This window comes from Passer domesticus, chromosome 21, assembly GCF_036417665.1.
Source record: "Passer domesticus isolate bPasDom1 chromosome 21, bPasDom1.hap1, whole genome shotgun sequence".
In the NCBI taxonomy this organism is placed as follows: domain Eukaryota; kingdom Metazoa; phylum Chordata; class Aves; order Passeriformes; family Passeridae; genus Passer; species Passer domesticus.
The window spans coordinates 2,125,541-2,150,567 of record NC_087494.1 but is presented as its reverse complement, the minus strand read 5'-3'; the positions used below and the strand labels follow the sequence as shown (position 1 = coordinate 2,150,567).

The window sequence follows — 25,027 nt, the reverse complement described above, 5'->3', positions numbered from 1 at the left end:
CGGCGGGGGGGAATTTATTAGAAAATAAAGTGTTTAATAAAAGAGCAGCTCCTGCTCCCTTCACAGCACAGGGGAGGGCGGCGGGGGGGAGCAGGAGGCGACGCGGGGACAGCGACAGGGCGGGGACAGGAGGAGGAGGAGGAGGAGGAGGAGGAGGAGGAGGAGGAGGCGCCCCCTCCCCAGCCCGCCTCCATCCAGTGTTTCCAATTCACACAACGGCGGGAGAAGCCCGGGGGGGCCCGGGGGGGCCCGGGAGCCGCTCAGGACCCCGCCAGGTAAATCCCTGCGGGGAAAAGGTGGGCACAGAGGAGGGAGGGCACGGCCCGGGCACTGCCCAGCGGCGGAGCTCGGTGCCACACCAAACTGGTGACCCCAAAGAGCAGGGAAAGGACCCTAAATACCCCAGGGAAAGGACCCTGAGCACCCCAAAAAGCAGGGAAAGGACCCTAAAACCCCAGGGAAGGGACCCTGAGCACCCCAAAGAGCAGGGAAAGGACCCTAAATACCCCAGGGAAGGGACCCTAAATACCCCAGGGAAGGGACCCTAAATACCCCAGGGAAAGTACTCTGAGCACCCCAAGGAAGGGACCCCCTATTCCCCCAGGACCCAGGGGATGGGGAAAGGACCCCGCACCCCCCAAGGCTGTGGGAAGGGAACCCCCAGCCCCGTCCCCATCCCCCCCCGGCCGTACCTGTAGCAAACCTCTTCTTGACCAGCGACATGCGGTACCCGGCGCCCGCCAGCTCCACCTCCACTCCCGACAAGGTGCTGCCCTCGCTGCTGAACTGGGCGGCCACGGGACTGGGCTTACTGGGACCCCCCAGCGGCTCCCAGCTGGCCGAGAGCCGCCCACAGCCTGGGGGGACAGCGCAGGGGTTGGGGGGGGGTCGGGACGCGGAGCCCCCCGCGCCGTGACCCCCGAGCAGGGCGGGCCCGGCCTCACCTCCCTGCCCCGGGGGCACCGGGGACGTCCAGGAGCTTCCAGAGCAGCCGCTTCTCCTCCAGGTTCCTGCCGGGATAAGGGGGTGTCATCAAGCCCCCACAGCCCCAAAGTTTAGCCCTTGCTGCCCATCCCCACATCCTGCCTTCCTTACCCCGTCAGTGTCCCCATTTCCCAGTTCAGAGTCCCCTTCTCCCAGTTCAGAGTCCCCATTTCCCAGTCCAGAGTCCCCATTTCCCAGTTTAGTGTCCCCATTTCCCAGTCCAGGGTTCCCATTTCCCACCCTGGGGGAGTTTGGGGCTCCCAGCCCTGTGTCATCCAGCCTGTGAAGGTTTGGGACCCCAGACCCATCATCTCCCGCCCCATTCAGCCTCAGGACCTCAGACCCTTCATCCCCCACCCCACTCAGGACCCCCATCCCTGCTCCCCACCCCACTCAGGACCCCCATCCCTCCTCCCCACCCCACTCAGGACCCCCATCCCTGCTCCCCACCCCACTCAGGACCCCCCACCCCTCCTCCCCACCCCACTCAGGACCTCCACCCCTCCTTCCCACCCCACTCAGGACCCCCATCCCTCCTCCCCCACCCCACTCAGGACCCCCACCCCTCCTCCCCACCCCACTCAGGACCCCCATCCCTCCTCCCCCACCCCACTCAGGACCCCCGTCCCTTCTCCCCACCCCACTCAGGACCCCCGTCCCTCCTCCCCACCCCACTCAGGACCCCCATCCCTCCTCTCACCCCACTCAGGACCCCCATCCCTGCTCCCCACCCCTCTCAGGACCCCCATCCCTCCTCCCCACCCTACTCAGGACCCCCACCCCTCCTCCCCACCCCTCTCAGGACCCCCATCCCTCCCCCCACAGCCCAGCCCCTCTCTCCTGTTCCCGTTACCAGCTGGCCGCGGGCTGCAGCCGCAGGTTGGTCAGGGGCTCCTCCAGGGGCAGCAGGACGTGCACGTTGCCCAGGGGCACGGGCAGTGCCAGGGCGGCCGCGTTGTAGCCGTACTCCACGCTGACCCGCGTGGCGCCGGGCGCGCAGTCCCAGCGCACGCAGAGCCGCAGCGGCGCCGAGCCGGGGCCCAGCCGCGAGAACTGCGGCACACCGGGGGCTTCAGCGGGGCACCGAGACCCGCCCCGTGCCCGCCGGGGTGCCCTGCGGGGCTCACCTGGTACTTGAGCAGAGCCACGTTGTAGTAGGAGGCGGCCGGGCTCTGCTCCGCCTGCTTCTGCAGGTGCCCGGTCAGCGCTGCCATGTTCAGCCAGAAGTCCTTGGTGCTGGGGTCGCTCTGGGAGGGGTCGCTGGGGGCGTGGGGGGAGAGGGGCAGCGGGGTCTGGGTACCCCCAGAAGCTGGCACCTCGGTAGCCAGCTCCAGAGCAGCTCCAGAGAGTGCCCAGACCGCTGGGATCCCCAAAACTCAGCTCATCGCTGGCACGCCCCAAACCCCCCAAGAATCCCAAATCTCAATACCCAGCTCCCCATTGCTGCATTCCCAGAATTCCCAAAAACCTCAAAATCTCAATGCCCAGCTCCCCATCACGGCATTCCCAAAAACTCCAAAATCTCAGTACCCAGCTCCCCATTGCTGCATTCCCAGACCCCCAAAAACCCCAAAATCTCAGTATCCAGCTCCCCATCACAGCATTCCCAGCATTCCCAAAAACCCTAAAATCTCAATGCCCAGCTCCCCATCGCTGCATTCCCAAGACACTCAGACCCCTGAAACCCCCAAAACTCAGCTCCCCATCTCTGCATCCCTCAGCTCCTGAGGGTATCCCCAGGAAAACAGGGACACTCTGCACCCCAAAACCGCCCCCATCCCTGCATCCATCACCTCCCAGGCTCCCCGTACCCCTCCTTCACCCCCTGTACCCCAACACCAGCCCCCCAGCGCTGCCCCCCGCACCTCGCGGGCTGTCCCCCCGGTGCCCCCCGTGCCCCCCACCTGTAGAGCAGCTCGGCGTTGGGCAGGAACTGCTCGATGGCCGCGGCGTTGAGCAGGCGGAAGCTGAGCACGGGCGGCGCCGCGGGGCCCCCCAACACCCGCACGATGCCCGCGGGGAAGGACATGGTCAGCTCGCCGGTCACCTTCACCAGGCAGCTGCCGGGGACACGCCGGGGGTCAGGGGACGCTCCGAGCTGCGGGGACCCCCGGGACCCCCCCCCTCCCCGTACCTGTCGGCGTCGCGCCCCTTGAAGTAAGCGTGGACGTACTCGGTGAAGGCGGTGGCCACGGGCAGCGCGTCCTGCGAGCCCAGCACCACCGGGCTGGGACCGCGCGACAGCCCTGGCGAGGGGGCACGGGGGTCAGCGCACGGCTGGGACCCCCAGCCCACCCCCCCAGATGCCCCCCCCGGCACGCACCGAGCGCCGGCGGGGCCACGGAGAAGAAGCCGCGCTCGCCCAGGCTGGCGGGGGCCGAGTGCGAGGGGCCGCAGCTCCAGGAGGGCGAGGGGCTCAGCGAGCGCGACTGCCGAGGCACGGCGGGCTGGGGCGGGGGTCTGCAGCCCTGCGCCCCGGAATTCCACACCCCTGCACCCCGAATTCCACACCCCTGCACCCCCCAATTCCTCATCCCTGCACCCTGAATTCCACACCCCTGTACCCCGAATTCCACATCCCTGCACCCCCCAATTCCTCATCCCTGCATCCCCAAATTCCACAGCCCTGCATCCCCGTGTACCCCTGCATTCCCAAAATCCTGCATCCCTTCATTCCCACATCCCCTATCCCCGAATTCCCAAACCCTGAATTCCCACATCCCTAAACTCCCAAACTCGATATCCCTGCATCCTGCACCTCTGAATTCCTGCATCCCCGAATTCCCATATCCCCATAGTCCCACACCCCTGAATTCCCATATCCCCAAATTCCCGCACCCCGAAATTCCCACATCTCTGAATCCCCAAATTCCCACACCCCTGAATTCCTAAATTCCCACATCCCCAAATCCTCACACCCCTGAACTCCCACACCCCTGAATTCCCAAATTCCCACAGCCCTGAATTCCCACACCCCAAATTCCCACAGCCCTGAATTCCCATACCCCAAATCCCCACACCCCCGAATTCCCAAACCCATGAATTCCCAAATTTCCACACCCCCGAATTCCCAAATCCCCACAACCCTGAATTCCCAAACCCCTGAATTCTCAAATCCCCACACCCCCAATCCCCATACCCCCGAATTCCCACACCCCTGAATTCCCAAATCCCCACACCCCCAATCCCCATACCCCCGAATTCCCACACCCCTGAATTCCCAAATCCCCACACCCCCGAATTCCCAAATTCCCACACCCCCAACCCCCATACCCCCGAATTCCCACACCCCTGAATTCCCAAATCCCCACACCCCTGAATTCCCAAATCCCCATACCCCCGAATTCCCACACCCCTGAATTCCCAAATCCCCACACCCCCGAATTCCCAAATTCCCACACCCCCAACCCCCATACCCCCGAATTCCCACACCCCTGAATTCCCAAATCCCCACACCCCTGAATTCCCAAATCCCCACACCCCAAATCCCCACACCCCCGCGCCCCCAAACCCCCACCCCCTCCCTCCACCCCCTCACCCCTTCCCCGCTCCATCACCTCCCCCCTTTCTCCCTCCCCAGGGAATCTCCTCTCCCACCCCGGCAGCACCGGGACTCCGGCCCGCGTCTGCCCGCCCCCCCGGGGGTCCCCGCGCCCCCCAGCCCGGGGGTCCCCGGCCCGCCCCGCACCAGGTCGCTGTTGCTGCCCGCGGCCGGCCCGGCCGGCGGCCGCTTGGAGCGGGAGCGGCGCGGGGGGGCCACGAGAGGAACGTCCCGGGGGGCAGCGCTGGGCCAGGCGGGGACAGAATCTGGGGGGGGGGGGCACGAACGGGGGGTGAGGGGGGAGCCCCGACACGGCAGGACCCCTCCCCACCCCCTGGAATCCAGGAACAGCCCCCGGGAGTTGGGCAGGGCTCGGTTTTGGGGTGGGGGGGGGTGGAGTTGGGGGTGATGGGGGGCAGATTTTGGCATTATGGGGGCAGATTTGGGTGTTGGGGGGCAGGGTTAAGGGTAATGGGGGGCAGATTTGGGGGTCATGGAGGGCACAGCTCAGGCTAATTGGGGGGCAGAGTTTGGGGGTCACTTAGGACAGAGTTTGGGGTCATGGGGGGCACAATTTGGGGTCACTCGGGACAGAGTTTGGGGTCACTCGGGGCACAGTTTGGGGTCATGGGGGGCACAGTTTGGGGGTCACTTAGGACAGAGTTTGGGGTCATGGGGGGCACAATTTGGGGTCACTCGGGACAGAGTTTGGGGTCACTCGGGACAGAGTTTGGGGTCATGGGGGGCACAGTCTGGGGTCATGGGGGGCTCAGTTTGGGGTCATGGGGGCAGATTTAGAGGCAGTGGAGGGGGCAGGGTTAAGGATACCGGGGGGGCTGTGTCAGTCAGGTTTAGGGGTACCCCGGGGCCGCCCCCCACCACTCACCCGGCTCCGAGGGCAGCGGGGGGGTCCCGGCCGAGCCCCCCGGCCCCTGGCAGCCCCAGGGAGAGGGGCTGCAGGACTCCCCCCCGCTCGGGGGGGCCGGCGAGGAGGACGACGAGGAGGCCGAGTTGGAGGAAGGACGCGTCGGGGGGGGCTGCTCCCCGCCGGGGCTGCGGGGTCTGCCCCAAGCCGGGGGGTCCCCAAAAGGGTCGGGCGAGGGCGCTTCTCGCGGGGCGGGGCCGCTGAGGCAGCGGCTGCGACCCCGGGCCGCGACCCCCGCCTCCCCCCAGAGCCCCTCGGCTCCGGGGCCGCTGAACACGGCGAAGTTGGGGGGCTCGGGGAGGCGGCCGGAGGGGCTGCGGGGCCGCGGGGGCCAGGCGCTACCGGCGGGGGGCGGCTCCGCTTTGGGGCCGGGGCTCTGCGGCGTTCCCGGCTGCGGGCTCCAGGGCCGGGAGTCCGGGGAGGGACCGGGAGCGGGGTGCGACGGCGAGTCCAGCCCCGAGTCCTCCACGTTCTCCGGGGACGAGGAGGAGAAGGGAGACGAGGACGAGGTGAGCACGTAGGAGCGGGGGGCTGCGGGACAGCGCCGGTCAGAGCGCGGCCCCCGCCCCGCCGGGGAGGGGAGGGGGGTCCCGTTCCGCCCCCCCAAATCCTCACCCGGGAATTCCTCTGCCTCCAACGCCGACTCCAGGGGGGGCCCAAAGAGCGCGGCCGAGGGTGGCGTGTCCTGGGGGGGCTTCCCGGGGCCGCTGGGACAGGGACAGAGCCGGGGGGGGGGGTTCAGAGTCTGCCCAGGACCCCCCAGGGATGGGGGGTGGCCACCCCATGGCGCCCCAATCCCTCCCTGTCCCCTACCTGTTCACCTGCGCCGCCGGGAGACCCCTCCCCGTGCTGTCACCTGCGGGGAGAGGGGACACTGCGCTGCACCCCCCACAGCACCCCTCAGGTGCCCCCCAAATCCTCAGGACCCCCCCGCCCTGTCTCACCGGCCGCCAGTGTCCCCTCGGGATCTGTGTCACTGCAGGCCGGGGTCAGGGACGCCGTGTGCCCTGCGGGGAATGTCACCATGAGGGGACACGGAGCCACGGGGACTCTGGGGTGGCTCGGGAAGGGTGGGGGGTCCCCATGGCAGGGGCTCAGGAAGGATGGGATGTCCCCAAGGAAGGGGACTCAGGATAGATGGGATGTCCCCAAGAAGTGGGTTTAAGGAAGGGTGGCATTGTCCCCAAAGAAGGGGGCTCAGGGAGATGGGATGTCCCCAAGGAGTGGGGCTTAGGAGGATGGGATGTCCCCAAGGAAGAAACACAGGAGAATGGGATGTCCCCAAGGAAGATGCTCAGAAGGATGGGATGTCCCCAAGGCAGGGGCTCAGGAAAGATGGGATGTCCCCAAGAAGTGGGTTTAAGGAAGGGTGGCATTGTCCCCAAAGAAGGGGGCTCAGGAAGATGGGATGTCCCCAAGGCAGGGGCTCAGAAGGATGGGATGTCCCCAAGGAAGGGGCTCAGGAGGATGGTATGTCCCCAAGCACTGGCTCTCAGCCCCACTGCCACCCCCCCAGGCCACCACCCGCCCGCAGTGCCACTTACGGGACGCCTGCCTCCTGACGGTGCCCTGCAAGAGAAGGGGACAGGGGTGAGGTGACCCCGGGAATTCCGGGGGTCCCCGTGGCCCCCCAGGCTCACCCCGACGCCGGGGGCCAGGATGAGATTTCCCACGGTGGCCTTGAGCTGCTCCACGGTGGCCTCGGCGCTGCCGGGCGCCTCCCGCGCCTGCACCGGTTTGATGTGGACGTAAAACTTGCGCGGCTCGTCCTCGTCGTAGTCGGAGTCGCTGGAGGAGCAGCCGGGATTCTCCACCTCGCCTGGGCCCCGTCAAGGCAATGCCCGGCTGGAATTACCCTTGGGTCCCCCAAAAATCCCTGCTTGGAATCGTCCTTGCTTCCCCCAAAAATTCCCTGCTTGGAATTCCTTTTGGATTCCCCAAAAATCCTTGCTTGGAATTACCTTTGGATTTCCCCAAAATGCCTGCTCAGAATTCCCCCTGGATCCCCCAAAAATCCCCAGTTGGAATTCTCCCTGGATCCCCCAGAAATGCCCGGTCAGAATTCCCTTTGGGTCCCCCAGAAATGCCTAGCTGGAATTCCCCCTGGATCCCCTAATTCTTTGCCCAGAATTCCCCCTGGATCCCCAAAATCCCTGCTCAGAATTCCCCCTGGATCCCAAATTCCCCATTTGGAATTCCCTTGAATCCCCCAAATCCCCTCTCAGGATTCCCCCTGGATCCCCAAAATCCCCACTCAGAATTCTCCCTGGATCCACAATCCCCACTCAAAATTTCCCCTGGATCCCCAAAATCCCCTCTCAGAATTCCCCCTGGATCCCCAAAATCCCCTCTCAGAATTCCCCCTGGATCCCCAAAATCCCCACTCAGAATTCTCCCTGGATCCACAATCCCCACTCAAAATTCCCCCTGGATCCCCAAAATCCCCACTCAGAATTCCCCCTGGATCCCAAATTCCCCATTTGGAATTCCCTTGAATCCCCCAAGTCCCCTCTCAGAATTCCCCCTGGATGCCCAGTCCCCCTTTTCCCACCCATGCCAAGGATACTGCGGGCACTGTCCGGGCGCACGGTGAATCCGTCCTCGTCCACCTCGGGGCAGCCCTGCAGGACACCCCCGACATTCCCAGTGCTCCCAGTTTGGGATGGGCAGCGCCAGGCGGGGAACTGGGACACTCACCAGGTCGTTGTCTGGAGATTCCCTGGGAATGACGAGGAGAGTCAGGTGGTGGAGGGGGAAGGGATGGGGGAATTCAGGGATGGGGAAATTCAGAGATGTGGGAATTCAGGGATGCAGGGATGAGGGAATTCGGGGATGCAGGGATTCAGGGATGTGGGGATTGAGGGATGAAACAATGCAGGGATGCAGGAATGCTGGGATGCAGGGATGTGGGAATTCAGGGATTTAACAATGCAGGGATGCCCAGGATGTGGAATGTGGGAATGCCGGGATGCGGAGATGATGCAAGAATTCAGGGATGAAACCATGCAGGGGTGCAGGAATTCAGGGATGTAGGGATATGGGAATTCAGGGATGTGGGAATTCAGGGATGCAGGAATTCAGGGATGCAGGGATGTGGAATGTGGGAATGCCGGGATGCAGGAACTCCGGGATGCAGGGATGGAGGCTCTTACACAGCGTCACGCTCCCGCTCCTTGCGGCTCAGGCCCGGGATCCGGAACGCTTTGCTCCGGCTCCTCTTGGGTCCTGGGGGAAGCGGGAGCGGGTGAGGAGGGGTCTCCGCAGCCCCCGGCACCCCCAGCTGGGTGCAGACGTACTTGCCTTCCTGCGCTGGAGCCAGCCGGTACTCGTCGAAATCCAACGCTCCTGCCACGGAGAGAGGGATCAGCCGGGATCAGCTGGGATCAACCCAGGATCAAGCTGGGATCAACCAAGGATCAGCCCATGATCAGCCCAAGATCAACCTGGGATCAGCCAGGATCAACCCAGGATCAGCTGGGATCAACCCAGAATCAAGATGGGATCAAGCTGGGATCAACCCAGGATCAAGCTGGGATCAAGCTGGTCAACCCAGGATCAAGCTGGGATCAGCCCAGGATCAAGCTGGGATCAACCCAGGATCAAGCTGGGATCAGCCTGGGATCAGCCTGGGATCAGCCTGGGATCAGCCAGGATCAAGCCAGAATCAGCCCATATCAACCTGGGATCAGCCCAAATCAATCTGGGATCAGCCCAGACCAACCTGGGATCAGCCCAGACCAATCTGGGATCAAGCTGGGATCAGCCCAGATCAAGCTGGGATCAGCCCAGATCAAGCTGGGATCAGCTGGGATCAGCCCAGATCAAGCTGGGATCAGCCCAGATCAAGCTGGGATCAACCCAGGATCAGCCCATGATCAGCCCAAGATCAGCCTGCGATCAGCCTGGGATCAGCCCAGACCAACCTGGGATCAGCCCAGACCAACCTGGGATCAGCCCAGACCAATCTGGGATCAAGCTGGGATCAGCCCAGATCAAGCTGGGATCAGCCCAGATCAAGCTGGGATCAGCTGGGATCAGCCCAGGTCAACCTGGGATCAGCCCAGACCAACCTGGGATCAGCCAGGATCAAGCTGGGATCAGCCGGGATCAGCCGGGATCAGGGCTCCGGAGGGACCCCGGGCTCACCTGGCCGCTCCCTGCCCGTGCCCTTGCTCTCAGCGAACCTCCGCAGCAGCATCTCCGTGCCGATGTTCTCCACGTTCTGCTTGAACTCCTCGTGGACCTGGGGGCGGAAAAGGGAAGGGGACATGGAATAAAGGGGACAAAAGGGGGACGGGGAGGGGTCACTCAGCTGGGGACTCACCTGGCCGATCTGGACGTGGGTGTCCTCCACGGAGTGCGAGTAGGAGCCGATGAGCCCCTTCATGTGCCGCAGGTGGGCTTCCTCCACCTCCTGGAAGCGCTGGAGCGGGAACAACGGGGGCAGGAATGGGGGGGACATCCCCAGGCATCGGCAGGGAAGGGTTTGGGATGGGTGGGATGTCCCCAGGTGGGTGTGGAAGGGTTTAGGATGGGTGGGATGTCCCCAGGTGGGCAGGGAAGGGTTTGGGATGGGTGGGATGTCCCCAGGTGGGTGTGGAAGGGTTTGGGATGGGTGGGATGTTCCCAGGTGGGTGTGGAAGGGTTTGGGATGGGTGGGATGTCCCCAGGTGGGTGTGGAAGGGTTTAGGATGGGTGGGATGTCGCCAGGTGGGTGTGGAAGGGGGCTTGGCATGGGTGGGATGTCCCCAGGTGGGTGTGGAAGGGTTTGGGATGGGTGGGATGTTCCCAGGTGGGTGTGGAAGGGGGTTTGGGATGGGTGGGATGTCCCCAGGTGGGTGTGGAAGGGTTTGGGATGGGTGGGATGCCCCCAGGTGGGCAGGGAAGGGTTTGGGATGGGTGGGATGTCCCCAGAGGTCCCATCTCTTCCCCAATCCCACCAATGCCCATCCCTCTCCCCAGCTCCCAGCCGTGCCCACCCCTCTGCCCGGGTGCCAGCCGTGCCCACCATGGCCGAGTCCAGCATGCGCTGCTCGAAGTCGGCGCGGGCAGCGTTGTATTTGTCCACCGCCCTCCGCAGCGCCTCGCCCGCCTTCCGCGACTTCAGCTCCGCCTGCGCCACCGCCGGGCACGGGCACAGCGGGGACAAGGACAGGGATCGTCAGGGAGGGGACAGGGGACAGCCAGGGGACAGCCAGGACAGCCGGGGGACAAGGACAGGGATCATCAGGGACAGGACAGGGGACAGCCAGGACAGCCGGGGGACAAGGACAGGGATCATCAGGAATGGACAGAGATCACCCAGGGGGACAAGGGACAGCTGGGACAAGGACAGGAACCATCAGGGAGAGGACAGGGGACAGGCACAGGACAGCCAGGAGAAACCAGGGGACAGGGGACAGCCAGGACAAGGACAGGAACCATCGGGGAGGGGACAGGAGCCTCCTGGGGGGGACAGGGACTCCAGGGAGGGGCAGGGATCACTGTGGGACAAGAGGACCATCGAGGGAGGGTCAAGAATCACCAAGGAGGGGACACAGACCAGTGAGGGAGGTGACACAGGGGGTGACAGAGACCGCAGAGAGGACGAACAAGAACCACCACGAGGGGACAGAGACCACCAAGAAAGGGACAAGAACCACCAACAGGAGCCAGGGACCACCCAGGGGGACACAAGGACCACTGAGGGGGGTGTCCCAGGGACACGGGGGGTGGCACCTTGTCGATCTCCTTCTGGCTGGTGCCCTCCTTGCGCAGCCGCTCGTACTCCTGGCACTTGCTGTGGTAGCTCTCCTTGGACTTGGGCAGCAGCTGGGCCACCCCGTGCAGCAGCTGCACGGCCTCCAGCGTCCCCGACACTTCCTCCTTGGACTGTGGGGACCACGGCGGCGTGGGCCGGGGTGCTGGGGAGGGGACAGGGCCGGGGAGGGGACAGGGCCGGGGAGGGGGACAGGGCCGGGGAGGGGACAGCCCTACCTTCTTGTGCACGCGGCCTTGCTCCTCGCCGTAGCGCGAGATCTCCTTGATGAGGTCGTGCAGCTTCTTCATCAGCTCCAGGTGGCACAGCGCCAGCTTGTCCGAGGAGATGCGGAAAACCTCCCACAGAGGCGCGAAGGTCCTGCTCGGGGGGCCACCAGAACGGTCACCACGGTGTCCCCCAAAGCCACCTGGAGGCGGCCCGGACCCCCCCCGTACCCCAGCTGGGTCCCGTTCGTGGCCATCTTGGACAGCTTCACCATGGCCTTGGCGTAGTTCTCCTCGATGGCGGCCCTGGGGATGGCGGGGAGGGGGGTGTGGGATGGAGCCAGGGTTGTGGGGACCCCACCCGGGGGTTGTGGGGACCCCCCGGGTTGTCCCCAGCCCCGGGTACCTCTCCCGGACGAAGTCAGCGAGCTCCTTGGTGGAGATCTGCCCGTGCTTCATGTTGTGGTAGAGCACGTCGAAGCCGTGGTTCTTCTCGCCCTGCCAGGGGAGCCCCCACCTCAGACCCCAAATCCCAAGGGACCCCCACACCCCCTTTCCCCATGGGACCACCGGGAGCAGCGTCTGAGCAGCCCAAACCCCCCCAAATTGGGGTGCTGAGCCCCCTCCCACCCCCACCCCGAACCAGCCCTCCCCAGGACGGGCTGGCTGAACCCCAAAAACCCCTGGGGTTATTTTGGGTGCTGCCCCCGCACCCCACAAGCGGCTTCAGCTCAGCCCCTCCCCCGCCAGCCGCGCTGGGGGTGCAGGTGAACCCCCAGGGGAAACTGAGGCAGGAGGAAGAGGAAGGTGGCGGCAGCCGCCCGGACGAACCAGGAAGCGCCGGCCACGCGACTTCCCCCGCCCCCCCCCAGGCTGGGGACCCCCAGGGAGGGGGGGACAGCGATGTCACCACAGCGGCGAGACCCCCGGACCACCCCCCCCCACTGCCCACCCCCCAATTAATTAATGAACAGCATTAACGAAGGCGCCAGGCCTTGGATTGTGGAAAATTCACCTCTCCAAAGGGCGGGGGGCCCCTGAGGGTGGGGGGCACCCACGGAGGGGTTGGGGGGCACCCAAGGGCGGGGGGGGGGGGGGTCCCGGCTTACCCAGAAGTGCTCGGTGAAATAGGACATCTTGGAGGGGGGGCAGCGGCGCGGGGACCCCGCAGCTCAACTCCGGGGCCCTGGGGGGACACCGGAGCCTTACCGGGGGTGGGGGTGGTCCGGGGGGGGCTCCGCGGGGTCGCACCCACCCGTTTCTATCGGTATTCCCGGGAAAACGCAGCCCCGTGGCCATGGAAACCGCAGGGTCCCCCCCTGTCCTCCCCTCCAGCGACCCCTCCCCAAGGTGTGCGGCACCCCGGGGCACCGGGGGGGCACCGGGGGGGGCACCGGGGGGGCCCCGGGGCGGCGCTGGGCCCGACACCAGATACGCAGATCAATAATAAATGAGCGGCTGCTGCGTGCGGCGGCGGCTGCTCCCACACCCGGCCCCGAGCCCCCCCAAAAACTGCCCCCAAAGCCCCCCAGGAACCCCCGCCCCACAGATCCAAGCATCCCGACCCCCCCCCCCAAATCTGCCGTGCTGGGGGTCCCCGAGCAGAGCAGCCCCCCAGCACTCAGCGGAGGGACCCCCAGGAGTGCCCCCCCACCCCGGGCTGTGCCCCCCACCCCGGGCTGTGCCCCCCACCCCGGGCTGCGCCCCCCCGGCCGCGCTCCCCATCATGCACCGCAGAAAAACAGGAAACCCCAAAAAATTCGCGCCCGGTTGGGCGCCACCGGGGCAGGCCCCCCCACGACTCACCCTGAGCTCTCGGGGGGTTCGCGGGGCCCCCCCGAGCATCCTCGGCGTGCCGGGGGTCTGGAGGGGTTCAAGGGGGGGGTCAGGCACGCTGCAGCCCCCCCAAACCCGCTCCGAGCCCCCCCCGCTGCCCGGTGCCTCCGCACGGGCTCCGCCACCTGTGTCACGAGCGGGGCGGGCTCGGCGCGGCCCCCCCGGTAAAGGGGGGGGGGAAAGATGGGAGGGGTCTCGGGGCTCGCAGGACCCCCCACCCCCCCCAGCCCCGCCGGTCCCGGGCGGCCGCGAACGCCACGAACGCGGCGCCGGCCAAAGTCCCCGCGGCCACCGAGTCCCCGAGCGGGACGGGGGGCGCGGGCTGGGGGGGCTGCGGCACGGACCCCCCCCCCCCGCGCCCCAAAACCCCAAAACCGCGCGGCTCGGGCCAGCCGCAGCCGTGACCTTCAGCGGGGGGCGCGGGGGACCCCCCGGAGGATGCGGGGGGAACGGAGCGGGGGGGTGGCGGTTTTTGGGGCTGCGCACCCCAAAACCCGCCCGGGAAGCGGAGGCACCGCGGAGGGGGGGGGGTTATTATTGGGGCGTGCACCCCCAAAATCAAAAAGGAGGGAAGGCGGCGAAGCGAGCCTGCACCTGCAGCGGGGGGAGGCGGCGGGGGGGCCGCCCGCAGCACCGGGAGCGGGCTCGTGGCCAGCGGGGGCTGCGCCGGTGCACCGCGGCGTTATTAACGGTGGGCGCCGCGGCGGTGCGGTGCACAGCGAGGGAAGGGCGGGGGGGTCTCCGGTACGGCGGGGGGCTGCACCCCCGCACCCCGGTGAGGGCGATGCTGCGGGGGCGGCGGCGGGGAGCCCGCGCGCGAACGGCGGGGCCGGGGGGCGGCGCGGCGGGGGCACTGCGGGACGGGCCCCCCGTGCGGGGCCGGGGCGCGGTGCCCGCTCCGGGGAGGACGCGGGACTCACCTGCGGGGCCGCCGCCCCCGCCCCGCTCCGCCGCCGCCGCCGCCCCGGGACCGCGCCGGGACCGCGCCGGGGGCGGCGCTGGCCACGCCCCCTCCCGCCGAGCCGCGCCGCCATTGGCTGAGGCGCCCGGCAGCGGTGACCGCAGCCAGCGGCTGCCGCCTCCTATTGGCTGAAGCGCCGCCGCGCCGCGCGCGGGGAGGGGTCTCATTTGCATTTTTAAAGCGGCCGCCGCCCCGAAAGCGCGGCGGGAGCGGCGCGGGGGGAGACGAGCGAGCGGAGCCGCCGGCAGCGGAGCGCCGGTGCTGGAGCTGCCGCCGTCACCCTGCCCGAGCTGCCGCCCCCCTCCCAGGCCTGCCGCGCTCCGCCCCCCGCGCCCGCGGCGCTGCTCCCGGTGCGGCGGCTCCCACCCGCGACCCCCCGGTTGTCACCGCACCCGCGGTGCCCGGCTGGGCCCCCCCCCCCCGCCGCCGGTGCCAGCCGGTGCCTCGCACCCCGCTGAGCTCATGGCCCGGCTCCGGCTGTCACCGGCGCAGCTGCGGGAGCGTCCCCGCGGGCAGCGACCCGGCGGGGGGGCGGGGGACGTTCCCGGCGGGGGCGACACTCCCGTATTCCCGGCGGGATCCCACCGCACATCCCGCCCCGGCGGGGGACGCGCCAGCCCCGCGCTGCCACCGGAGCCGGGACGGCGGGGACGTCACGCGGCGGGTTCGGTTACGCTGCCTTTTGTCCCGGCGACACCTGGCAGGTGCCAGGGTGGCAGTGCCAGGCCCGGCCGGTGGCACCGCGGCAGCGCGGGGGGGGGCTCGGGGCCGGGGGGCTGGAGACCCCTCCCCAGCTCCAGCGCGGCTCCGCCGGGGTCAGGGCGCTGCTGGCGCTGCCACCGCGGGCACTGTCACCTCCGCGGTGTCCCCGCGGGTGCTGGCAGCCACCAAGGCGGGACAATGGCGGAGAAACCCCCCCGGGACCCCTCCCCAGAACCACCGGGACCAGTCACGGCAGAGTGGGGGGCTCAGAGGGGGCTGGGGGGGACAGGGACAGCCCCGGGGGTCACACCTGGGACCGAACCCCCCCCTGAGCCCCCTCCCCAATAGGGCTGGGAACGGGGGGATTTTGGGGAAGGAGAAATTTGGGATTGGCTGGGAGGGTGGGAAGGGGAATTCGGGGGGTGGGCACGGGGGGCTTTGAGGGGGGGTTTGTCCCCTGGTCGTGCTGCCCACGCAGGGTGGGGGGGTGAGCACAGGGACACGGGGACCCCCCCGCAGCACCGAGGAGGCTCCGAACCCCCCCAAAGCCCCCCCCCAAAATCCGCGGGGGATGAAGGCAGCGGCTGCAGCCCCCTCCTCCTCCTCCTGCTCGCGGTGGGGCCGGGGGCGGCGGGGCTGGGATGCAGCGATGGGGATGCAGCGATGGGGATGGGATGGGGTTGTCATGGCAACCCCGCATCCAGCCTCAGCCTCGGCGCTGCCGCACCGCAGCGCTTCCACCCCCCCCGACCCCTCTGAACCGCCCCGCCTGACACCCTGGACCCCCCAAATCCCCCACCACCACCTGCACCCCCCCCCCACCCCAAAAAAAAATCCAAAATCCCTTTCCCAACCTCGTGGTACCACCCCAAAATCCCCCACAAAGGCTGAGCCCAACCCATTCTTTCCACCGCCTTCCCAAATCCATGGGACCCCCCCCCCCCCGCCCAGAAAAAAAATAAAATAAAATAAAAAAGCAGCCAGGAGACAAAGATGCACGGGGAATGATCCTCTTTAATGCTCATTTTTCACACAATTGCCAAACGGGAACGTGGCGTGCAAGACGGGGAGCGTGTGGCCACGGGCAGGGGATGGGGTTTGGGCATTTTGGGGAGGGGGGAAGGTGGTCACAGCCACCCCACCCACCCCAAAAAACATCCCCCACCAACCTCCAACCCTTCCAGCTGAGAAAAAAATGATATAAAGCACTAAAGGTGAAACATTCAGTGCCCCCTCCCCGAACACGTAGGACGATACAATCAAAGGTAAAAGCCCCCACGGGCACTTATTTGGGGGGGGGGAGTAAAGATAAATAACCCCCCCTCAAAAAAAAAAAAAAAAAAGGTTTGGTTTCTTCAGTTTTCACGATTTTTGTCTTTTTTTTTCTTTTTCTTGTTTTATCTTAAAAAGTCATTACAAAAAGAGCCACCGAGGAGCCTCCTACAAAAACGGGTTAGTGTTTGTCCCAGGGGGGAATTTTGGGGGGGGGGGGTCGTCACATTCTGTCCCCCCCCCAACCCCACCCTGACCCCCCCCTTTGGTGCTCTCTGCTCATAAAACCCCTTAAAAATTGCACGTGACGTTTGGTTTGAACAGCTTTTGGCAGGGGGTGGATGTGGGGGGGCTGCTCTCTGCTCCCCCCCCCCCAAAAAATGAGGGGCTGGGGGGTGCCTTTGTTCAGCCCCCACCCCAAAATTTTGGGGAGGGAACAGGAGTGCAGCGAGGTGGGCAGGTCTCAGCCTGGGGGAGGGGATGCTGCACCTGGGGGGGGGTACAATCAATTTGGGGGTGATGGGGGGGTCACAACAGTTTTTTTTGGGGGGGGGCACGACCGTTTTGGGGAGGGGACAACACCAGGGACAACCCCACAGCAGCACCCCCCAACCCCCTCAGGGATGGGACTCCCGAGGTTGCCCCAGCTTTGTACCCCGCCCCCCAAAAAGTGACACCCAGCCCCTCCCCCAACACTCTGAGGGTTATTTGGGGAGGGGGGGAATTGTGGCTCGTCGAGGAAAAAGTGGGAAAAAAAATCCAACAAAACACCAAAAATTTACCCTGTTCCTTCAAGCTGCCCGTGGGGACGGCTCAGCACCGCTGCTGGGCGGGGAGGGGGGGACACACCCTGCCACCCTGCCACCCCCCCGTGTCCCCAGCTGGTCCCTTGTCCCCTCCCCGGGCTGGCAGAGCGTGGGCATGCGGGGACCTCCCCCTGCTGTCCCCACCCCGCCCCTCCGGGGGCTCGGGGAGGGGGCAGAGGAGGGCGGGGGGTGGTCCCGGGGCCGAGCCCCCCCCTCAGAACTCCACCTTGCAGGCGGGGAAGGTCTCGTCCTGCATGGCCACGGTGCTGTTGCTGCCCAGCACGGTGATGCCCAGCTCCTGCTGCCGCTCGTGCGTCTCCTGGTACCACTCGTGCATCACCAGGGAGTCGAAGGTGGGGATCAAGGTCACCTGAAGGGACAGCCAGGACACGCTGTCACCACCCCCAGTGCCAGGAAGGGGCACCCAGGCCACGCTGTCACCACCCCCAGTGCCAGGAAGGGGCACCTGGGACACTCAAATTTTGGGAAGGGGCACCCAGGATGCTTTGTCACCCCCCCCTCCCAGTATCAGGAGGAGCACCAGGGCATTTTGTCACCTCCTCAGGCACTAGGAAGGGGCCTCCAGGACACTTTGTCACCCCCCAGATATTGGGAAAAGACCCCCCCAGGACACTTTGTCACCCCCCCCAGCAGTGGAAAGGTACACCCAGGACACTCTGTCACCCCCCAAATATCAGGAAGGGACCCCCAAGACATTTTGTCACTCCCCAGCACTGAGTAAGGGCCCCCAGGACACTTTGTCACCCCCCAAATACCGGGAAGGGACCTCCAGGACACTTTGTCACCCCTCAGATATTGGGAAAAGACCCCCCAGGACAGTTTGTGACCCCCCCCCGCAGTGGGAAGGGACCCCCAGGACACTTTGTCACTCCCCAGCACGGGAAAAAACCCCCGAGGACACTTTGTCACCCGCCAGATATCAGGAAAGGACCCCCAGGACACTTTGTCACCCCGCAGCAGTGGGAAGGGACCCCCAGGACACCCCAGGACACTTTGTCAGCCCCCAGCACTGAGTAGGAACCCCAAGGACACTTTGTCACCCCCCCAGCACTGGGAAAAAGCCCTGAGGACCCTTTGTCACTCCCCAAATATCAGGAAAGGACCCCCAGGACACTTTGTCACCCTGCAACAGCAGAAAGGGACCCCCAGGACACTCTGTCACCCCCCAGCACTGAGTAGGGACCCCCAGGACACTTTGTCACCCCCCCAAGCACCACGAGGCAGCCCACCCCAGCCCTCCCCAGGCCGGGCTGGGCACCCACCTGGATGTCGATGCCCCAGTGGTGCTTGCCCGCCAGCAGGGCATCGAGCAGCGGGCGCAGCACGCCCTCCTTCAGGTGATCGTCGCCGCTGACCACGTAGCAGAGCGCGCGCACCCGCCGGAAGAACTCCTCGTCCACCGTGCGCGCGCTCCACGAGCCGGGTAGGTACGCCAGGTCCACGTACACGGGGGGTCCCGGGGGGGCCGCAGCCCTCGTGCCTGCCAGGACAAGGGGACAGCGGTCACAGCGCTCCCCGCAGTGCCACCCCGCAGTGCCACCCCCGCAGTGCCACCCCTGGCCGTACCTGCCGGCGATGCCCGCCCGGCTCCGGCCGCCGGCCGGGCTGAGGCGCTGCGGGCGTTGCTGGGGGCTCCGCTGGCCGGGCCTTTCTTGTCCCCAAGGGGTGGCCTGGCCTTGTCACCGGCGGCGCTGGCCGGGGGTCTGGCCTTGGCGGCCGAGGCGGGGACGCGGGCGGGCTCGGCCTTGGGGGCGGCGGGCGCCGAGCCCACGCGGGACGGGGTCCTCTTCACCCTGGTGCCCGGGGGCTCCTTCCTGCCGGGGGGCAGCGCCTCGGGGTCCACCATGCAGATTCCGGGCTGGGCGGGGAGGGGACACGGGTCCTTCAGCGGGGCTGGCAGCGGGTCACACGCTCTGGCCACGCCGCGGGGCGGCCGCTCCGAGTCCTCGTCCGACTCCAGCCCGTCGGCCAGGATGGACGGGCAGTCCTCAGTGGCCGGGGGGACGTCGGAGTCGGACAGGGTGGGCAGCGACTCGCTGACCGACGTGGGAGGGGTCTCGCCCGGCCTGCCCCGGGGTGGCACCAGCTCCTGCGACGGGTCACTGTCCGACAGCTCCCGCGGGCTGGCGGCGGCCGAGGGCGACCGCTCGGACTTGGGGTGCTCGAACTCGCAGGGGGACACCAGGCACAGGTCCACGTCATGGGGCGAGTCCGAGCGGCGGCCGGGCCGCGGCGCCGCGTCCCCGTCGGCCCAGGGCGGGTGGTGGCACGGCCGCAGCGGCAGCGACAGCCCGCCTTTGGTGGCCTCGGGCTCGGGCGTGTCCCTGGAGGCGCGGGATCGCCGCCCCTCCTCCGGGGGGGACTCGCTGACCGGCGGCAGCACCTGCTCGAAGGACACCGAGAGCGACTCGTCCACCTCGGTGGAATGCGGGGAGCCCACCTCGGCCGGCAGCGAGGGCGTGGTGATGGTGGGGGACACGTCGGGGACGTCGTCCTTGAAGGGGCTGAGGGACAGGCACCCCGCCTGCTTGTCGGGCACCGAGCCCTCCTTGCCCGCCGTGGCTGCTGGCCACGCGCCCTGCTGCCGGGCGGCGCCGGTGCCCGGCTCCTCGGCGCCGTCCTCCACCGGGGACTGGTGGAAGGGCGTGTGGCCGGCGCTGGCCGGCCCCGAGCTGGCCGGGGACATCATCTCCAGGGTCTTCTCCTCGGAGCTGCCGCAGGGATCCTCGGCGCCCTCGGGGCCGTGGTTGAGCAGCCCGGTGGGCGTCAGGTCGAAGTTGACGCTGCGGTCGCTCTTGGGGGTCTTGGCCATGGGGGACGGGGGGCACACGGCTCGCAGGGGGCTGCTCTCCAGGTAGCGCAGGCGCTGGGGGCTCTCGGGGTCTTCCAGGCCGTTCTCCAGGCAGGAGGGATCCCCCGGGAGCCCCGGGCGCCGGTTCCCCCCGTTCTCCAGGGATAAAGGCTCCAGCTCGCTGTCGGCCGTGGCAATGCCTTCATCCGTGGATTCCTCCTTCCTCCTCCTCCCGCCCTGCTCGGCCTCCGGCAGCATCTCCTCAGGGGAGGAGGATTTGGAGCCATCTGATGTCCCTGGCTCCTTCCGGGTGGTTTTAGCCTTGGGTTTCTCTGGCTCTTTCTTCAGCGGGGACTTCTTGATGCTGCCGGCCTTGGCCAGGGGCTTGCGGCTCTCCGGGACCGGCGCTTTCCGGGCCGGAGCCTTGGCCGGAGCCTTGGCCTCTGCCTTGCTGTCCTTCGAGTCCTTCCGCAGCGTCTCGGCCTTCGCCTCCTTCTTCACCACCTTCACCTCCTTCTTGGCCTCCGCCTTGGTCTCAGCCCCCTCGTCCTTCTTTGGTGGCTTCTTCTCCTCCTTCCTGGCCATCGGCTCCTTCTTGGGCGCTGCTTTTTCCTTGTTTGGTTTCGGCTTCGCGTCCCCCTTCGCCTTCTCAGCCGCCGAGTCCGGCTTGGCTCGGGCATCCTTGGCTTTCTCCTCTTCTGACCCCGTTCTGGCCGCGTCCCCCAGGGATTTTGGCTTCTCCTTGGTCCCAGCTTTCACCTCCTTCTTCTCCACCTTTGGAGCCTTCTCCTTCGGCGCCGGCGCCGCGGCCTCCACCAAGCTCAGCTTGGAGCCCGACTTGAGGCTCTCCTTGCTCTCCGCCCTCCTCTGCTTCAGCGGCTTCTCCACCTGCGCCGTCCCCTTCAGGTCATTCTTGGTGACCACGGGGTGCTTGAGGAACTCCAGGTGCTTCACCTTCTCCAGCCCTTCCAGGATCCGCGCCTGGGGCGTGCAGCCGGGGAACAGCACCCGGATGATCTTCTCGGAGCGGCTGACGGGGTGCCACACCAGCAGCACGCACACCGACGTCAGGCACTGCAGCGGCAGCTCCTGCTCCTTGGGGAAGCCGTTCCCCGACCAGTGCTGCAGGAGGAACTCCAGCTCCTTGGTGCCCTTCACGGGGTTCAGCACGTACATGTCCAGCCGGCCCACCCCCATCTTCTGGAAGAGCACGGTGGGCTCGGCGCGGGGGCCGCTGTCGCGGGCCAGCAGGTTGGGCTGGATGCCCAACTTGTCCAGGTAGTGCAGGGTCAGCGCGGCCTCGTCGCAGCTCTTCAGCACCTTCGAGTCGCCCTCGATGTCCTTCAGCTTCTCGGAGGCGTTGAGGAAGACGACACCCAGCTCGGGCGAGATGAGGTTCTTGGCCCAGTCGCCGTTGCCCTGGGAGCTCTGGGAAGGGTCCTCCTCCAGCTCGGCCAGCTTCCTCTGGAGCAGGCTGTTGATGCCAGGCAGGCTGTCCGTGCCCGCGTGCGTCACCAGGATGGAGTCGATGCGGTCCAGGTGCCGCACCAGCTTCCAGAAGGAGGATTTGGGGTTGGAGCCGCCGTTGACCAGGACGTTGAAGCCGTTGACGGCGAAGAAAGCCGAGTCCCCTCTCCCGCCCGGGAAGATGTAGCAGCAGGGCTTGGAGAGCTTCAGGAATCCCACCATGGTGGGGGGCTCCAGCAGGTCGAAGGGGGACTGGGGCTCCAGGGACTCCGACAGGTACTCCATGAACTCCTCCAGCCCCTCCATCTCCGGCAGGACGCAGCCGGGGTTGTAGCGCAGCTCGATGAAGTCCTGCAGGTTGTGGTGCTCCAAGCCCGAGTCCCTCCACTCCCCGAAATCGGGGCAGCTGATGGTCAGCCTGGCTTTGGCTGAGGGGTCTGCAGAGCTCAGGATTTCGCCCACCTGCACAGAGGGGCAGCTTCAGGTGGGAGGGGGCACTGGGGCCACCCCCATCACCCACCAGGATGGGGTGGGAGGTGTCCAGGGACACATTAAAGCACTGGATCCACACCTGCTGCCTGCTTTTTGGGAGGATTTTGGGGTGCCAGCCCCTGCTGCTGGGCAGGGTCCTGGGGGGCAGGGGGGGCTTTCCCTGACCCCCCACCCTGGCTGCAGCTGTGGCCCCCCAGGGCTGGCAGCTGAGGATCTGCTCCCCTAAGTTACAAGGATTTGCACCCCTAAATTACATGAACCTGCACCCCTAAATTCCCAGGATCTGCCCCTTTCCCTGCCCCTCAACCCCTTGGGATCTTCCTCCCAACACCCCCAGGATTTGTTCCCCAAACTCCTAGCATGTGCCCCTAAGATTTACATTCACAGATGCCCAGCATCTACCTGGCTAAGTTCTCAAGATTTGTACGCCCTAAATCCCCAGGATCTGCCCCACAAAACTCCCAGCATCTACCCCCTAAATTCCCACGATCTGCATCCCCTAAATCCCCAGGATCTGCCCCACAAAACTCCCCTAAATCCCCAGGGTTTGCCCCTTTTCCCGGCACAGACCCCCAGGCTTTGCCCCACACCTTGCAGGGACCCCCCTGCGAGGAGACAGGAGGACATGCCACCATCCCTGAGGAGCTGCTCCTGGCTGGACGTGCTCAGGCAGCAGCTCTGACCCCAAAATCCCCCCTGTCCCCTCCCCTGTCCCCTCCCTCACCTCCTTATCGGTGAAGATCTGGATGAAATCCCGCAGGGAGAAGCAGCCGGTCTGCAGCATCAGCTCCCCGGTGTCCTCCACGCAGGGCCCAGCAAACACCAGCAGCTTGTGCTGGGACACGTCTGTGATGAGGTTCCGCAGCTGGGGACAGAGTGGGGGGGACATCAGCACTGTGGGGACACCGTGGGGACAGCCCCGGGGCCAGCAGCGTCCCCAGCTCACCTCGTCACACAGGGATTTGTCGGAAGGGTTGAGCAGCACCAGGGTCTCCAGCACATCGCCGCGGTGGTGGAGGGTCCTCTGACCTGTGGGGACACCGAGGTGACAGCCACGCCCCCCCAGATTGTCCCCGTGGGGGTGGCACGGCCAGGAGCTGCCCGGTTTTCCGGAGGAAGAGGGACGGGCATGGACACACAGGGGGCAGGGACACATTTCCCGTGTCCTTCCTGCCCGGGGAGGGGAGGGACAGGTGGGAGAGACCCCCCCAAACACTCCGGGTGCTCCCAGGGGGGTTTGGGGTTCATTTCCCCCCCTGAGCAGGGAAACACCCAGCTGGGTGTGGGGGAAGGGCACTGGAGCAGCCCCAGCTCTGTTTTCCCGTGGAAAATCCCATTTTTCCAGGCTGGAAAAGGAAGTGGCTCCTCACGTGGGGGATCACGGGGTTTGGATGGGGGGGGGGACACAAAGCCAGGCCTGTTCCCAAAAAATCTGTGGGGAGAGAACGGGGAGGGGGCATCCCTGATCCCAGCCCCCATTCCCAGCCCTCCCCGGCAGCTTTTCCCCCATTTTTCCCGGTTTTTAGCCCATTTTTTACCTTTGACAATGCTGGAGAAGGTGGCCGAGTGCCGGGACACGAAGAGCTTCAGCTGCTCGTCCAGGTTGCAGCAGGTGAGGTCGATGTCCCACGAGCGGATCCCTGTGGAGAAAAAACCCCAAAGAAAAATTTGGGACTGGGGGCTCAGAACCCACCAGCACCACCCCCAAACCCCACACAGCGCTGATTTGGGGCTGACCCCATAAAATCCCCTCTAAAATCCCCCCCAAGGTGTTTTTGGGGTGCCTCCAAGCAACACCTGCCCGCCAGGTGAGCTCCTCGTGAGTCAGCCCCGGCTCTGCCAAATCCCAAATCCCAAATCCCAACCCCCGGGGCACGGAGCAGCTCTGCCAACACCTCCTCAAAGGCGCCAATTAAGAAATTAAAAAAGATTTGGAGCTACCTGTCAGCCCCGGGACAGGTGCAACACCCGGACAGCCCTTCAGGACTGCCCAGAAGGGATTTTTGGGGGTTTATTCCCAAAATTTCGGGTGGCTCCGGGTGCTGCCGGTAAGGGCCGGAGGATGGGTGGGGGATGGTGTAACCGGCCCGGGGTTGCACAAGGGTTTGGGGCCGGTTTTGGGGTGGTTTTGGGACACAGGGAGGGGACAATGGGGCGGGGAATGTCCCTGCCGTGATGGGTTTGGGATCTGCTCCAGCTGGGGGGGGTCCTGAGACCCCTCCCCAAAATCCGGGCAGGGCTGAGGGAGGGGTTGGGGGGCTGGAGGGGGGAGTCCCTACAAAATGTGGGGTGGATCCTGGGGATTTGGGGGCAGATCCGGGGGATTTGGGGCCGCAGGGAAAGATCCTGGGGAGGGGGAGGGAAATCCAGGAGGAGCAAAGCCTGGAGGCTTTGAAAGAAAGGAGGATGCGGCTCCCCGAGGGTGCGGGGCAGGGCAAGGGGCGGATCCGGGGTTTTACCGGGGCTGGGGGCGAGGAGGGGGCGCGGACCCCGGGATGGGGGGGGGGGGGGGGGCAGGAAATGGGGCAAATCCCGGCAATTTCGGGGCGCACACCCCGGGAACGCGCAGGGGGGAATCGCGGCGGGCCGGGGCGGGACGGAGCCGCCCCAGAGCGGCGATCGCAGCCCGGAGCCAGCGGGGCATCCCCGGGGGGGCTGCTCCGGTGGGGGCGGGCGGCTCCGGGAAGAGCCCCCGCAGCACCGCGCGGTCTCACCTCGCTCCAGCTGCTGCAGGGCGGCGGCCCTGAGGCCGGGCCGGTGGCAGCCGCCGCCCACGATGGCGAGCAGCGAGAAGCGGCGCGGCCCCGCGGCCGGAGGCGCCGGAGCCGCCGCAGCCACCGGAGCCGCCGCCATCTTCGGCGCCCCCCGCCCGCCCCGCTGGCCACGCCCCCTGCGTCACCACCGCCCAGGACACACCCACTGATGTCACCGCCGGCCAATGGGAGGCGCCGGAGGGGAGGCGGGTGGGCGGAGCGGAGGTGGGAGAGAGGGTTCTTAAAGGGGCAACGCGCGGGGTGGGGCAGCGGGTGGGGTCCGCGCGGGAGGTGCGGGGTCGGGGGGCCGAGATTCTGGATGGGGGGGGCTAAAATTTTGATGGGAATGCGGGATTCTGGGTGGGGATTTGGGATTCTGGATGCGGGATCGTGGATGGGGATGCGGGGACGTCGATGGGGGTGCGGGATCGTGGATGGGGGGGCCAAAATTTTGGTGGGAATGCGGGATTCTGGGTGGGGATTTGGGATTCTGGGTGTGGGATTCTGGATGG

At 66.6% G+C, this 25,027-nt stretch overlaps 2 protein-coding genes across 3 annotated transcripts; both read right to left on the bottom strand.

Moving 5' to 3' along the window:
- Window positions 1-10: 10 nt before the first annotated feature.
- Window positions 11-12,682, bottom strand: FCHO1 (FCH and mu domain containing endocytic adaptor 1). 2 transcript variants are annotated; one of them, XM_064396227.1, is made up of 27 exons: window positions 12,524-12,682; window positions 11,821-11,912; window positions 11,646-11,720; window positions 11,427-11,568; window positions 11,169-11,321; window positions 10,459-10,563; window positions 9,775-9,873; window positions 9,597-9,693; window positions 8,751-8,795; window positions 8,603-8,675; window positions 8,148-8,169; window positions 8,017-8,071; window positions 7,091-7,269; window positions 6,995-7,019; window positions 6,395-6,457; window positions 6,264-6,306; window positions 6,066-6,157; window positions 5,412-5,981; window positions 4,673-4,791; window positions 3,308-3,452; window positions 3,119-3,230; window positions 2,889-3,044; window positions 2,112-2,244; window positions 1,838-2,037; window positions 945-1,010; window positions 693-857; window positions 11-283 (listed from the first exon to the last, which is right to left on the bottom strand). In XM_064396227.1, the coding sequence occupies exons 1-26, from the start codon at window positions 12,548-12,550 to the stop codon at window positions 809-811; spliced, it is 2,937 nt and encodes a 978-aa protein (XP_064252297.1). In that variant the 5' UTR covers window positions 12,551-12,682; the 3' UTR covers window positions 11-283; window positions 693-808. The 2 variants fall into 2 exon arrangements, with proteins under 2 accessions (XP_064252297.1, XP_064252298.1); XM_064396228.1 differs by having other exon boundaries at window positions 3,308-3,413.
- A 3,227-nt stretch (window positions 12,683-15,909) lies between these two features.
- On the bottom strand, window positions 15,910-24,662 carry MAP1S (microtubule associated protein 1S). The gene is made up of 7 exons (XM_064396358.1): window positions 24,477-24,662; window positions 23,301-23,402; window positions 22,709-22,791; window positions 22,487-22,627; window positions 18,579-21,732; window positions 18,275-18,492; window positions 15,910-17,361 (listed from the first exon to the last, which is right to left on the bottom strand). Exons 1-7 carry the CDS (start codon window positions 24,613-24,615, stop codon window positions 17,206-17,208), a joined length of 3,993 nt encoding a protein of 1,330 aa, XP_064252428.1. The 5' UTR covers window positions 24,616-24,662; the 3' UTR covers window positions 15,910-17,205.
- Between the last annotated feature and the right edge of the window lie 365 nt (window positions 24,663-25,027).

Excerpts from the sequence above, each read along its gene's own strand:
- FCHO1 (XM_064396227.1), bottom strand. The coding sequence starts at position 12,550 with ATGTCCTATTTCACCGAGCACTTCTGG. Across the intron at positions 11,322-11,426 it reads AAGGCCGCGTGCACAAGAAG|TCCAAGGAGGAAGTGTCGGG; the intron begins GTAGGGCTGTCC and ends TGGTCCCCACAG. Across the intron at positions 9,874-10,458 it reads GCATGCTGGACTCGGCCATG|CGCTTCCAGGAGGTGGAGGA; the intron begins GTGGGCACGGCT and ends TTCCCGCTCCAG.
- MAP1S (XM_064396358.1), bottom strand. The coding sequence starts at position 24,615 with ATGGCGGCGGCTCCGGTGGCTGCGGCGGCTCCGGCGCCTCCGGCCGCG. Across the intron at positions 21,733-22,486 it reads AGATCTTCACCGATAAGGAG|GTGGGCGAAATCCTGAGCTC; the intron begins GTGAGGGAGGGG and ends CCCTCTGTGCAG. Across the intron at positions 17,362-18,274 it reads ACTGGGGCATCGACATCCAG|GTGACCTTGATCCCCACCTT; the intron begins GTGGGTGCCCAG and ends CTGTCCCTTCAG.